This window comes from Teleopsis dalmanni, chromosome 2, assembly GCF_002237135.1.
Source record: "Teleopsis dalmanni isolate 2A chromosome 2, ASM223713v2, whole genome shotgun sequence".
In the NCBI taxonomy this organism is placed as follows: Eukaryota; Metazoa; Arthropoda; class Insecta; order Diptera; family Diopsidae; genus Teleopsis; species Teleopsis dalmanni.
In genome coordinates, this window is record NC_051847.1 from 234,239,498 (window position 1) to 234,251,740 (window position 12,243).

Genomic DNA, 12,243 nt, shown 5'->3' on the forward strand with positions numbered 1-12,243 from the left:
ATTTAATTGTTCTAAATTATAAAATATATTTATATTTATTTGTATTAATAAAATATTTAAAGATATTTTAAACTTACGTAGTGAAGGTGCACTTTGTGGTGAAAATACCATAACGGTATCACCAATTGTTGTGGTGAAATCCAAAAATCCATAAACAGTTTGAGTAACATAGTTAATGTTATCGGAACATATCAGTTGTACTAAATAATATTTATATTTTTAATTTTATTATTTATTTAATAAAAATATATGAGAGAAATTAAATTTTATTTTATACGCAGTGTCTACAAAAATAAATATTTGATAGTAGAGAGACACAAACATAATTCGTGTTCATGGAGACTTCCTATTATACAATAACAATTACTTATAATATTTTATATAAATCAAACTTAAATTTTGGTGAGCTTGAAATGTGGAACTTTTTCAACCTTTTTGCAGTTAACTATTGTCCATCTACAGCTATCTTATTGGGATACCTATTTATCCTTTCTATAAGATACCCCATGAACATATGTAAAACATATTGAAACATGTGTATTACAATTTATAACAATATATATATGTTATGTACTTAAATTATGTATATAATTACATCTATATACTCATACAACATACTTACATTTACAATATTATTTATATGGTTTGATAAGAAAATTATATACTGTTTACTTTTGGCGGATGCTGTAAATATTTCTCTTTAAATGAATTTGATTAATAATTCTTAGCCTTAAATAACAAATTTCTTATAACAAGTATTATTAATTTATTAAATTTCTCGACTTCCTTATATTGATTTATATCATATTAAACATCTAATATCGGCAGTATATTCAACATAATATTTTTATACTCACCATTTAATATGACCAAAATTATAAAAATTCTGGAATCCATAATACATTGAAGTTTTTAGTTTACAATTTCTTTAATTTATAAAGTAAATTTACATAGCGAATGAATCTGAAATTATAAAATACTTGTTAAGTTTTCTTTAAAAATTTATATTGTAAAAATTTATGCCTTGAAAGTATCTTAGACTATGCTTATATATATATCTTGATTATGGTGTTAAAACAGATTTTTAATATAAAAATTAATTATCCTGTTATACAAAACTAAATTATCTTTTAACTAGACTTTCTAAAATATTTTATATATTTTCAAAAGCAAAGGCTGGAAACAATACTAAAAATGCAAATACGAATAATCCTCAATAACGTAGGATTGATCAGGCTCACTTGAAATAAAAGACACTCGAAACAATTACAGAAGAAATACAGAATAAGTGGATTTTCACACTCTCCGCTGTTATAAATATGATTGTTCCAATCTTTTGTTTAACGCTCAATAGTAAGAGGAAAGGGTAAAACATTTACATCTACATCTACAGTGTTACTGCTCTTCGTTACAACTTTAATGTCATCCGATCTAACAATAATAGATTAATCTAACGCTCAATAGTAAGAGGAAAGAGTAAAATATTTACATCTACATCTACAATGTCACTGCTCTTGGTTACAACTTTAAGGTCACCCGATCCAAAAATACTAGATTAATCTAACGCTCAATAGTAAGAGGAAAGGGTAAAATATTTACATCTACATCTATAATGTCACTGCTCTTCGTTGCAACTTTAAGGTCACCCGATCACCAGATTAATTAACTAAATATGGCTAAATACTAAATGGCAAAATTCTTTAAGGGATCAAGGTAATATTAAATAGGTAAAAGAAAATAAAGTGTTTTAGTGGCCTCAGTATATCGATAAGATAATGGAGCTTATTAGATAATATATATCAGTATATATTACTATATTTTATAGTAAAGATATAATTAGAAGTTAAGACTTCAAATTTATTTTTATAATTAAGTTGTAAAAAAGAAATAAATTCAGTGGGCTATCAATCGATAGCCCATTTTTATTTGATGTTCCATTATGTTATTTTTTATTTTATTTTACTTTTATTTATTTTTTTTTATTTTTATGTTTTACTTTTTATTATAAAATAGTTCCAGTGTTAGGATAAAATATAAGCTAAAGTCGCTGCAATAAATTTTTTCTTCTCCCTATCCTTCCGTCTAAAAATATGACATGTACCCTTTATGCATTGATCGCTTCAAATAATGAAAAAATGAATGAAATAAATAAAATTTTTAATTTAAATGTTTCCCATTGTCAAAATTATAATACATATGAGAAAGACCTATTCTTACTAATACATATTTTTATAAATTCGTTCTTATACATATATTATATTTAGACGATCATATTAATCATGTTTAAATACCTTTCTGACAGTGATGACCTTTGGTATATTACATAGAAAAAAAGAACTGTGTGTTTTAATCATAATTACTTAAACTAAGGCAATAAATCAAGTTGTTTATTAAATGGTAGCCCAAAAACTGTGTAGTACTCGTAAAGCAAAATTTTATAATTCAGTGCTTTGCTATCTATACACACAAGTTATTATCTTAATAACATTTTATTAACAAATAAAATTATTAAGCACATACAACGGATTAAAGAAGCTTTGAAAAACTGGTTTTAAATTTAATTTGAAATTTATAATAATTTAAAAGATTAATACCAACCCTTTATATGAATGGAGTCCAAATGCATTGTAATAATCAGTTAGCGACAAAAACCATTTTATTGATGTAGTTCAACACCACATATAAGACGAATAAAAAAGCGAGTTTAAATAAATAATAAACAATAATTCATATTTACTCGTATATTTTAAAATAATCAATATTGGTTTCGTAAATATTTGTACACTTTTCACGCAGTTATGTTGAAAATTCATTAATAAAAGTTTATCAAATTGTTTAGATGGTCAGTTGGTACTTGCGATTCCTGGTACTTGCAGTATTAAAACAAAAAAATTATTTACGAATAATTAAATACAAGAAGTATTTCTAAGACTACTGATGGTGGGTATTTGGGAATACTCGAAACAGATGTATGGTCAGCCAATCAATTTATTTCAATTAGTTAAAATAATATAAAATAAATTATTGTTGTTGTAGTTCACTACTGTTCGAAAAACCTCTTTAGATAATTTTATTGAAATAAGTCCAATATACATATCTTCATGAAAAGTTTGACATTTCATTTCGATTTCTCGATACTAACATTTGGTCAAAAATTATTAATAAAATGAAACTTTTATCTGTTACATTAGATTTTATAGAAAGTAAAACTTAAATATAAATCAAATAAATCTATTAGTTGTCATATAATTAATTACAGATATTTGAATGTACAGTTTATAACAATTAAATATAATAACTAATAAATAGTTAATTAAAGTGTATATAAAAATTTGTTTACCAATGATCTAGTTTTTGATGATGAGTATTATATGGAATATAAGTTATAATATAATATAAATTAAAATGAAAATCAGTCAAGAAGGGCAGCGCCACAACAACAAAATAGATTGCAAAACTGGTTTCAACTATTTTTTTAGTCTATAATTTGTTATTGTTCAGTGACTTTTCTTAATAAAATGGACTGTAACATTTCAATTAAATGAAAACATATTCTACAAAAATATGAGGCAGTACCATCTATTTATAACGGGTTTATAACGTTACATGTGTAGATGAGAACAAATGGCGACGATTAATCTTCCCTAAAAACTGAGATAAATAAACTATGTCTGAACTCTATCAATCGCATCAAAACAGATAGATAACCAGAGGATAGTCAAAATATGTTATAACATTACTTTTTGACCAGATATATTTTTCGATTTACTGCTATTTACTGTTAATTTTAAATGAAAATCAGAGAATGGATTAAAGTAAATAAAAAGTAAATAAAATGAGTAATGTTTGCATATATTGCAGACAGAAAAGAAATGAGATTTGTGCAGTTGTTAAGCATTTATATATTAAAATAATAGTCACTTTCGTCTGGAAAATTTGACGTTAAATTACAACTTAAATACTTTACTTCAAAAGTTTATACTCTGATTTGCGTTATGTTCACAGCTGATCTACAAAAGTATCTGCAACAATGTACAATTTGGTGTAAAAATTTTAACAAGGTTGTAATTTTAATGTTGACGACGTACAATACGTACAATTGTGATTGCTATGCCAAAAAATAGCTTATTGATATTGTTTTTAATAATCCACAAGTGAATGTGGACGAAAATTGTGGATCACAAGTAATGATTTTTAAACAATGTATAGAGAGGATTTAACATCTCCTAACTACATTTCGATTCATTATTGTGTACGAAACATAAATAAATGACCACAGACCCGAGATTAATACCATAAATAATCGGATCAATAAACTCTACCGAATCAGTACCGAAAACAATAGAGGCAATGAAGTCGGTGGGAAACGCGATGACCACAGTTAAAATTTACATTTTATGTTCGTGAAATGGTTTAAAATGGTTATATATGAATTATAAATATTATTATTATTAAAAAGAAGGGATAGTGCACTGGAACCTAAAAGATCTATTGTGCCCTTAGTCGGATTAGAGTGTTTCTCCAAGTCAGATTTTTTTAATGAAACATAGTAAGAGCTTATCTTTCTTAGTCTTGGATCTTTATGATCCATGAAATACCCTCCTATGTGTTTCTTCCGCTTGTGCATCAGTGCTGGGCACTCCCCAAGCACATGGTCTGCAGTTTCTCTCTCTTCTGTACAGTATCTGTACAGTATGAGTTGGATTGAATTCCTGATTTCGATAGGTGATTATTCAATCTATAGTGACTGGTCAATAATCCCGCAATAATTCCGAATTGTAAATATAATAAATATAAAATATGTTCGAAGTCATATTTTACATTAAAGTAGCGGTATTGTATGTCCAGGCAATTCAATTCCAAAAATTGTTTTATAGCGCCCCCGTGTACAAGAGGTACGCCTATGATAATGAAATAAATATCATCATTATTTTTATTTTAATAAAAGATTGTGCCTCAATTAATATTTTGTCTAAAGACGTATGTGAGTTATATGTGTTGTACACGTAATAACTTTAATTATGAATTATTAATTAGTGAATTATTAAATAATTATTAATTAAATTTTATTAACATTTATTTTATTTATTAATTATTCTTTAAATTAATATAATGAGTATAACTGAGTTTTTTCTATTGTTATCCAATTGTAAACGTAGACCAATCTTATGAGGAAAATTTATTAATCAATATAAACAATAATTAATTACATAATTAGTTTAAATTGCTTAATTGGGTTAGTTTAGATGTGTAAACGTGAACCAATTTGCATTAGTGTAGCTGTATATTAAAAAAATGGAGAAAGTATTAAAAACTCAAAGCATTTTTTTATTTTTCTTTCTAGTTTTAAAACAATTAAAAATAGAGCAGCTTAACCATTTCATTTCACTTTCAATAACTATAATATATATAAAATTTTTTACTCACATTGAACTAATTTAAAAATGAATAATAGATATGGTACCAGATTTTATTTACATTTGTTAACATAAATTATTAGAAAAAAAAAACAAAATATAAAACAAAACAGCAAAAAATATATTAAACATACAACAACAAATAAAAGATACGTTTTATGGTAACCTTCAGAATCACCGTACAGTACTTCAAGCTTCAAACTCACCCACATTCATTACATTTACCTCGAAGTATAGTATGTTTTCGTACTATACTGACTGCAGTGATCGCTCATACACATTTAAACATATATCTGCTTTAGATCTGTGTAAGTTTCGCGTTTATGGCAGTTGTTTTAAAAACACTTTTAAGAGAAATCTTAAATCTGTTTCATAAAAAATATTAAAAAACTTACACTTTTACTTTTACAAAAATATTTTATAAAAAATCTTGTTCAATTTAAAATTTAAATATTATACGTAAATTATTTATCTATTGGTCACTAGACATAAATTTCGTAAATTTTTGTTCAACCTTTTTTGTGTTTTTTCTTTCCTTCATCGTGGCTTAAACAGAAAGAAGTAACTAAGTGCATTAAACAGTATTTCGAACTATTTTACCATAGTTTTGAATTCGTATATACAGTAATTTATAATTTATTTAAAAAGAAAAAACAAGAAAACTTTAACTTAAACTCACTTTAATTATAATAAGTACATTTTATTTCAAGTACGACGTAAATAAGCAAATGACGCAAGTTGCCACCAAGCACCAACACGTCCTACTTCAATCGCAGCTTAAGCTTAACTAAGAAAACTTAACTTTCAATATATACACAAGCCCCCCCTCATGCACATGCAAATCGAAGACATAACTCAGTTTATGGGAGAAGGAAAACAAAAGACGTTGGAAACTGTAAATGTTCGTAATTCTTAAAGTAAAACAAAGTTTAAGCCAAAGAATTGGCAGGTCCAACAACGTGCGATCATTTATTAAACGTAGGTTTGTACGTAAAGGCTTATGCGTATACATGTTTGTATGTATAAATGCAATTATATAACAATAGAGCAAGACTTGCGTCGAGAGCGTATTACCTCGTTACCTATTACTTTTTTACATTTATTACCTTAAGCAATTCATAAACAAGAAAACAAGACAGAGTAAAGTCAACCAAGAGAGTGATACTCGTACAATCACTAAATTATAATGATATGTTTATTTTGAACAATTTTTTTTTCTTTTTTAACTTTATACTAAGAACAGGATATTGTTACAAGTGCTTTGGTATAACAATGGAGACTTTTTTGCATTTCCAAAACATAAATTTCTCCTCTTTTAAAATTATACGATTTTGACTATTGTTTTACATTTTATATTTCCCTCAAGTTTTTGCATGAGAAACGTGATTAATGTTTTCTATGTTTTTATTTTTTTTTATTATCATATATCATTATTTATTTATATTATTATTTTAAGTAAAAAGAAAAGCCTAATAATTGGTTAAATAATAAGAATATATCACCTGAATCTCGGTGTACAGTATTCCCCATTTTTTAATAATTATTCTTAAGAATTTTGTAGTAAAGTTCTTATGTCTCTAAGGACACTTAAGACAAACTTAAGTATTTCATACTTTGATGATGATGTAAATATCAACATAAGTATACATTCGAATATCTTTTTTGAAAAACAAGGGTTTTGGTTATTATATTATATTATAAATATTGAAGCAATGTACCAACGTGCGCACTCAAAATTTTAAGCTGTGCCCTTTAAATAATTTTAATGCTGCTGTCATTTGTCTACCACCCTTACTGTGTTCATAAGATTCTATATAGGATATGGTTTAATTATGTTTTGTTAAGTAATGTTTTCATTTATATTTATTTGGATTTTCTTGACTTCAAAATGCTTTTGAAAGACAATAAAGACTATCCAAGCGTTAACTTGAAGTGAAGTCTTTTGATTGTACAATGATAACATTATTCTTACTGACTGCATTTCTATAATGATAGAAATGCGCTTGCATATCTTTTCATTGACTGTAATTTTTCAATGTGTTGACTAAATTCTTACTAGCTATAGGCGCCGTTTTGAATCTATTCTCTACACTTATATTCAGTTGTACTAATAATTGGACTGCAAATCTTAACGTTATTTGCGAGTCAATTATATACAAAAGACAAAGAGATGGTAATATAAATATTGTCGAAAAATTTTAGAGTATGACAGGATCATTTAAAACGTAATCATTATATATAATATCTAATATATATGTCTATAATATATATAATATCACATTTTAGAAAGATATAGAGCACATATTCCATCTCAAGCAAGTATAAAAATTGGTTGTTAATAAGCTAACAAACCACAGAAATTAGAGTAGTCTCGTGATGCTTCCAATTAAGAGCAAAACTTTTATCAAAATTGTAATTCAATGGTTGGCTATAATTTTTCGGTCTATTAATTATTAGAATAATGTATAATTATTATTATTATTGACATGTTCTAGCATTACATCAAAGAGGTAAATTAAGAACTTAGTCTATTTATGGCATTTCCACAAATCTCGGTTTTTAGCTATATGTCTTAACTCATTCAATGTTTTATTCGTTTCCGCTTCGTTAACGCGGAAGCGTCCTCATCTTGGTGCGTCCTCTGTTTCTTGCACCTTGGAGGTTCCATTGTAAAGCTAATGTATAATATGTATAATAGCCAGTAATTATACATTAAGAAAAGGTTATTGATACAGTTAAAAGTACATATATGTGGAAAGATTCTGAAGAGCGAGGTTGCTGTAATACTGTTTAAACATATATGAAATTTATGACTGCTCGCACTACAGGATAGCAACAAAATCCTTTTAAAGTAAGGCTTCAAAATCACTTACAATAAAAGATAATAATATTTCTAATCAACTAACCAAACTTTAAAGATTTCAAAAATTTGTATAGAATATTATGTTAGTATTTCATTTATATAAACCTATGATATGATTGGTACTTGTTATATCACTTGTTAATAAAATTTGCTAAGCTTGACTTAGAAATAAATATATAGGGTACTAGATTCAAGTTATATATTATATTTATATTTAAATATAGGTTTTCTAAATGCTATATGCAACGCAAACAGTAAAAATAAAAATTATTTCTACTCGCCATTCCATATTAATTTTCTTTACTATTTACTTACTATATAGACAAACCACCTCATTATTTAAATTATACAGACGTTTTTTTACAACTATCTGCAGCATTTATGACCAAAAATGATAACTCTATTAATATATTGGAACAATTATGTTATTATGCTTTATTTTTATTTAAATATTTTTATTAAATTATTATTACTATGCACATCAACCTCTTATGACCAGCTATTTTGATTCACACAGAATTGTGAACAGAAAGAACACTTTAATATATGGCAAGAGAGAATACCAAAACTTGTAGCAGTAACATCATAATTAAGCTAAATGTCAAAATAATGATTGAGTCAGTGACTATCGTCATAATAGTATTGTTAATTTTGAGTGTCAACAGCTGACTTCACTAATGTACAAAATTAAATAAATATTTACAGCGAATTAAAAAATGAGAACCAAAATTGATTTGTGAGTATTTTAATGAATTAAATACTTCAATAATGATTATTTGTTTGATATATGTTATATTATTTAGAGAAGGTAAAAGAGTACGCACTAGACAAAAACAGCTGGAATTTTTCCTTCAATTTTCGAAAGAGCATCAGTCGATATTGAGGGGAGAAAAAGACCCGCGCGCTTGGTCAGAACTGGCTGATAGTTTAAATGCAATGCGAGGCCCAACAAGAAGTGCATCGAAGTGGAGACAGGTAATTTTTATAATACATGTGAAACAGTTGTTTCAATTGGAATTCAGATTTTTAGTCAATTAAGGAAAAACTGAACAATATGCTGTACTTATTACTTGCGAATCTTTTTTAAAAATGTTTTGGTTCATAAATAATAACTACAGATCCAATAATAATTGTAAATAATCTTGTAAATAAAATTAACAATATAATTTTGAATGCTAATTTAGTTAAATACCATAAAAATCTTAATAATTGCGTTCTGTATTCCACCTTTAAAATTTTTGTTGATTAAATAAAAGTAATGAGTGCTAGAAAAAAATATATTTACAAGAAATTATTTTTCAGACTTTAAATCATTGGCGTAACCAAGTTCGTTCGCGTGCCAAAAAAGCAAGAAGTGGTGGTCCTGGAATAACAATTCAGTTATCTGAGCTTGAATGTCAAGCGATGGATACATTTGGTAGTTCAGCTGAAACTGGTTTAATAGAATTACCTGCGTTAGGAATACAAGTTAGATTCGTAAATAAATAAAACATTCCTCGTCATTTTTGCGTTTAATTTTTAGAGTTTTGATGATAGTGGCAGTATTATAATTGAACCAAAACAGGAACTATTATCACCAGTTGGAAATGTTTCAGGACCCCCATCAACACCAAGTGCACCATCGTGTTCCCCAAACCTTACTGCTCCTACATTCTCGAAACGGAAACGTGTCACTGACGATAAGGAGTTATCGCTTCTCAGAGAATCAATTAAAAAATCCAGAGAATACGAAGAACGTTCCCTGGCAATTCAGGAACAAGTTCTTGAAACGCAACAAGCAATCGCATCCGCTTTAAACAATATTAGTACAGCAGTTTTTCAATTTATTGAATTAAAAAATAAACCAAATTATAAATAAATTTATATATGTAGTTTCTTTTAATTAAATTATTTTCATTGCCGTGTACTTCTTTTGTTACGTACGAGTTTGTAAATTTGGCATCACTTGATATATATTCGTCTATTTGTACTTCAACGGTTTGTAGAATAAATTATTAAACATTTTTAAATGTAGAATAATAAGTGTGAAATCTTGATTATAATAAATGATAAAATTATATAAATAAAACTTCAGCTTTTTATAACAAATCAAAATTTTTTTTTTTAGTACTTATAAAACTAATTTGTTTAAACTTCTTCGACGTTAACAATTCGTATATTAATAACAATATATTAAAAAATATTTAAATGGTATACATTACATGTTTTTTTATAAAAAAGTGTATGTTTGTGCTCATGATTTTAATATTTTTTTAGGAGTTTACATAAAATCATCCGACTCATTACCATCATCATAATTAGATTTCATTTGATCTGGTTTAAAAAATCCTACATAATTTCGAATTTTAGCCTCTTCCTCCTTACGTTTTAACTCATCCTTTTCCTTCGCTTGTTGCATTTGAAGGGCTCGTTTTTTTTCTTTATTTTCCTCCATGTCTCTCTTCTCTCGTTGCTCTCTTAAGTCAGGATGATCTTCTTTTTTGGTTTTATTTAATCTGTTTACAATTTCGTTATTTCGTTTCTCAACAAGAATTTTTTTGACCTGATCATCGCGGTGAAATGCAACTTGTCCAGCTTCCATAGCAGGAGTTTTCTTCAAATTTTCCCATGGAGTATATACAACTTCGATGTTTTTCATTTTATTACCCTGTATGCTGTTTGCTTTAACAAGTTGTGCAGCATCATTAAGGACCTCTGTTGGGATGTCAGCAAATGTTTGCCCCTTTAAAATAAAATATTATGCCATGAACTTGTCATATACGATAAATACACATTAAAAGTACAAATACATAATTTATTTTACCTTTTGGAGTCTTAAATACACGTGAGCCGATGAAAGATCACTTACATGAAACCATACATCCTCTGGCCAACCCCAGCGTATCAATTCCTCGTCTTAAATAAAAAATAAACAAGTTCAATTATTTTATGTTTCTATGACATTAAAACTTATATACAGTAGCTCTTGAATAGATGATTGCTGCTTTAGTTTGTGCTCTTAAACGAGCCATTTATTGATTTATAAGCAAGCAAAACAAAATTCCTCTGTTAAATCACTTATGATAGAGGTTTTGTTATATACATATTTATACGTAATCTACTATAGATCATATAATGAAGTGCACTAGTGTATATAAAAATATATTCGCAAGATTTTGAAAAAAAGTAAAATAAATGTTTTAATCAAATTTAAATACATTAAAGTAAACAAAGGCGACTTCATCACCCTCAACCACCATCCACTTCCTATATGGGTGGATATCCTTTCATGTTATCTGCTTACAGGTTCCAGTGGGTTACAATAAGGCGACTGTATACAATACATACAATTCGCTATATTAACACCGGCATTTCTTCATAAGTTTTCTCATATAAAACAAAAAGTTTGACTTTGATTAATGAACTTACTTTCATGTTTATCTTTACCCATGTAAAGATGGCATGGTGGAGATACAACATTGGATTCAAAATAAAATACCATTTTGACTAACAAGCGTGCAACTGCCTTAACGCTTCAATTAAAAATCATAAACAAATAAAAATTGCAAGCAATATTTTTAAAGGAACGCTGAACTTTTTGAAACAGCCAGTATAGCAATTATCGTTTTGAATTTTTCCTTTATCGATAAAATTACGAAATTAGCTGTCATTCTATAATCAACACATCTTGTTAATACAATTAATGAATTATCAATTATTTTTACAAATTATGTTAAATTAATTTATATAGGCGAATTATAACTATATAATTATAATCTAATATGTATAATATGTATAATCTAATATAAATTCTATTATATCCACAAATATAGGGGATATGTTGATAGATACCCACTCGGAAAAAAAAATATAAATAAATACTATATATAAAAATTATTTACATTACATTAAATTACACACAATATTAAATAAATATCTTTTTATATATCCGTTCATTGCATGGTATCTTCACCACGCTTATTG

General features: G+C 26.9%; 2 protein-coding genes across 2 annotated transcripts; one reads left to right on the top strand and one right to left on the bottom strand.

Annotated features, from left to right (window-relative positions):
- The first annotated feature begins 8,908 nt into the window (after window positions 1-8,908).
- Window positions 8,909-10,266, top strand: LOC119683905. Its single transcript, XM_038097791.1, has 4 exons — window positions 8,909-9,016; window positions 9,084-9,255; window positions 9,583-9,747; window positions 9,803-10,266. Exons 1-4 carry the CDS (start codon window positions 8,997-8,999, stop codon window positions 10,136-10,138), a joined length of 693 nt encoding a protein of 230 aa, XP_037953719.1. The 5' UTR covers window positions 8,909-8,996; the 3' UTR covers window positions 10,139-10,266.
- A 179-nt stretch (window positions 10,267-10,445) lies between these two features.
- LOC119680812 (coiled-coil domain-containing protein 25-like) lies at window positions 10,446-11,863 on the bottom strand. The gene is made up of 3 exons (XM_038093804.1): window positions 11,689-11,863; window positions 11,084-11,175; window positions 10,446-11,002 (listed from the first exon to the last, which is right to left on the bottom strand). Exons 1-3 carry the CDS (start codon window positions 11,759-11,761, stop codon window positions 10,541-10,543), a joined length of 627 nt encoding a protein of 208 aa, XP_037949732.1. The 5' UTR covers window positions 11,762-11,863; the 3' UTR covers window positions 10,446-10,540.
- Between the last annotated feature and the right edge of the window lie 380 nt (window positions 11,864-12,243).

Bases quoted from the DNA above. Each gene is read 5' to 3' on its own strand.
- LOC119680812 (XM_038093804.1), bottom strand. From the start codon at position 11,761: ATGGTATTTTATTTTGAATCCAATGTTGTATCTCCACCATGCCATCTT. The intron at 11,176-11,688 runs GTAAGTTCATTA...TTTTTATTTAAG, and splicing joins GGGTAAAGATAAACATGAAA to ACGAGGAATTGATACGCTGG. The intron at 11,003-11,083 runs GTAAAATAAATT...TTTATTTTAAAG, and splicing joins TGTATTTAAGACTCCAAAAG to GGGCAAACATTTGCTGACAT.
- LOC119683905 (XM_038097791.1), top strand. From the start codon at position 8,997: ATGAGAACCAAAATTGATTT. The intron at 9,017-9,083 runs GTGAGTATTTTA...TATATTATTTAG, and splicing joins ATGAGAACCAAAATTGATTT to AGAAGGTAAAAGAGTACGCA. The intron at 9,256-9,582 runs GTAATTTTTATA...ATTATTTTTCAG, and splicing joins GTGCATCGAAGTGGAGACAG to ACTTTAAATCATTGGCGTAA.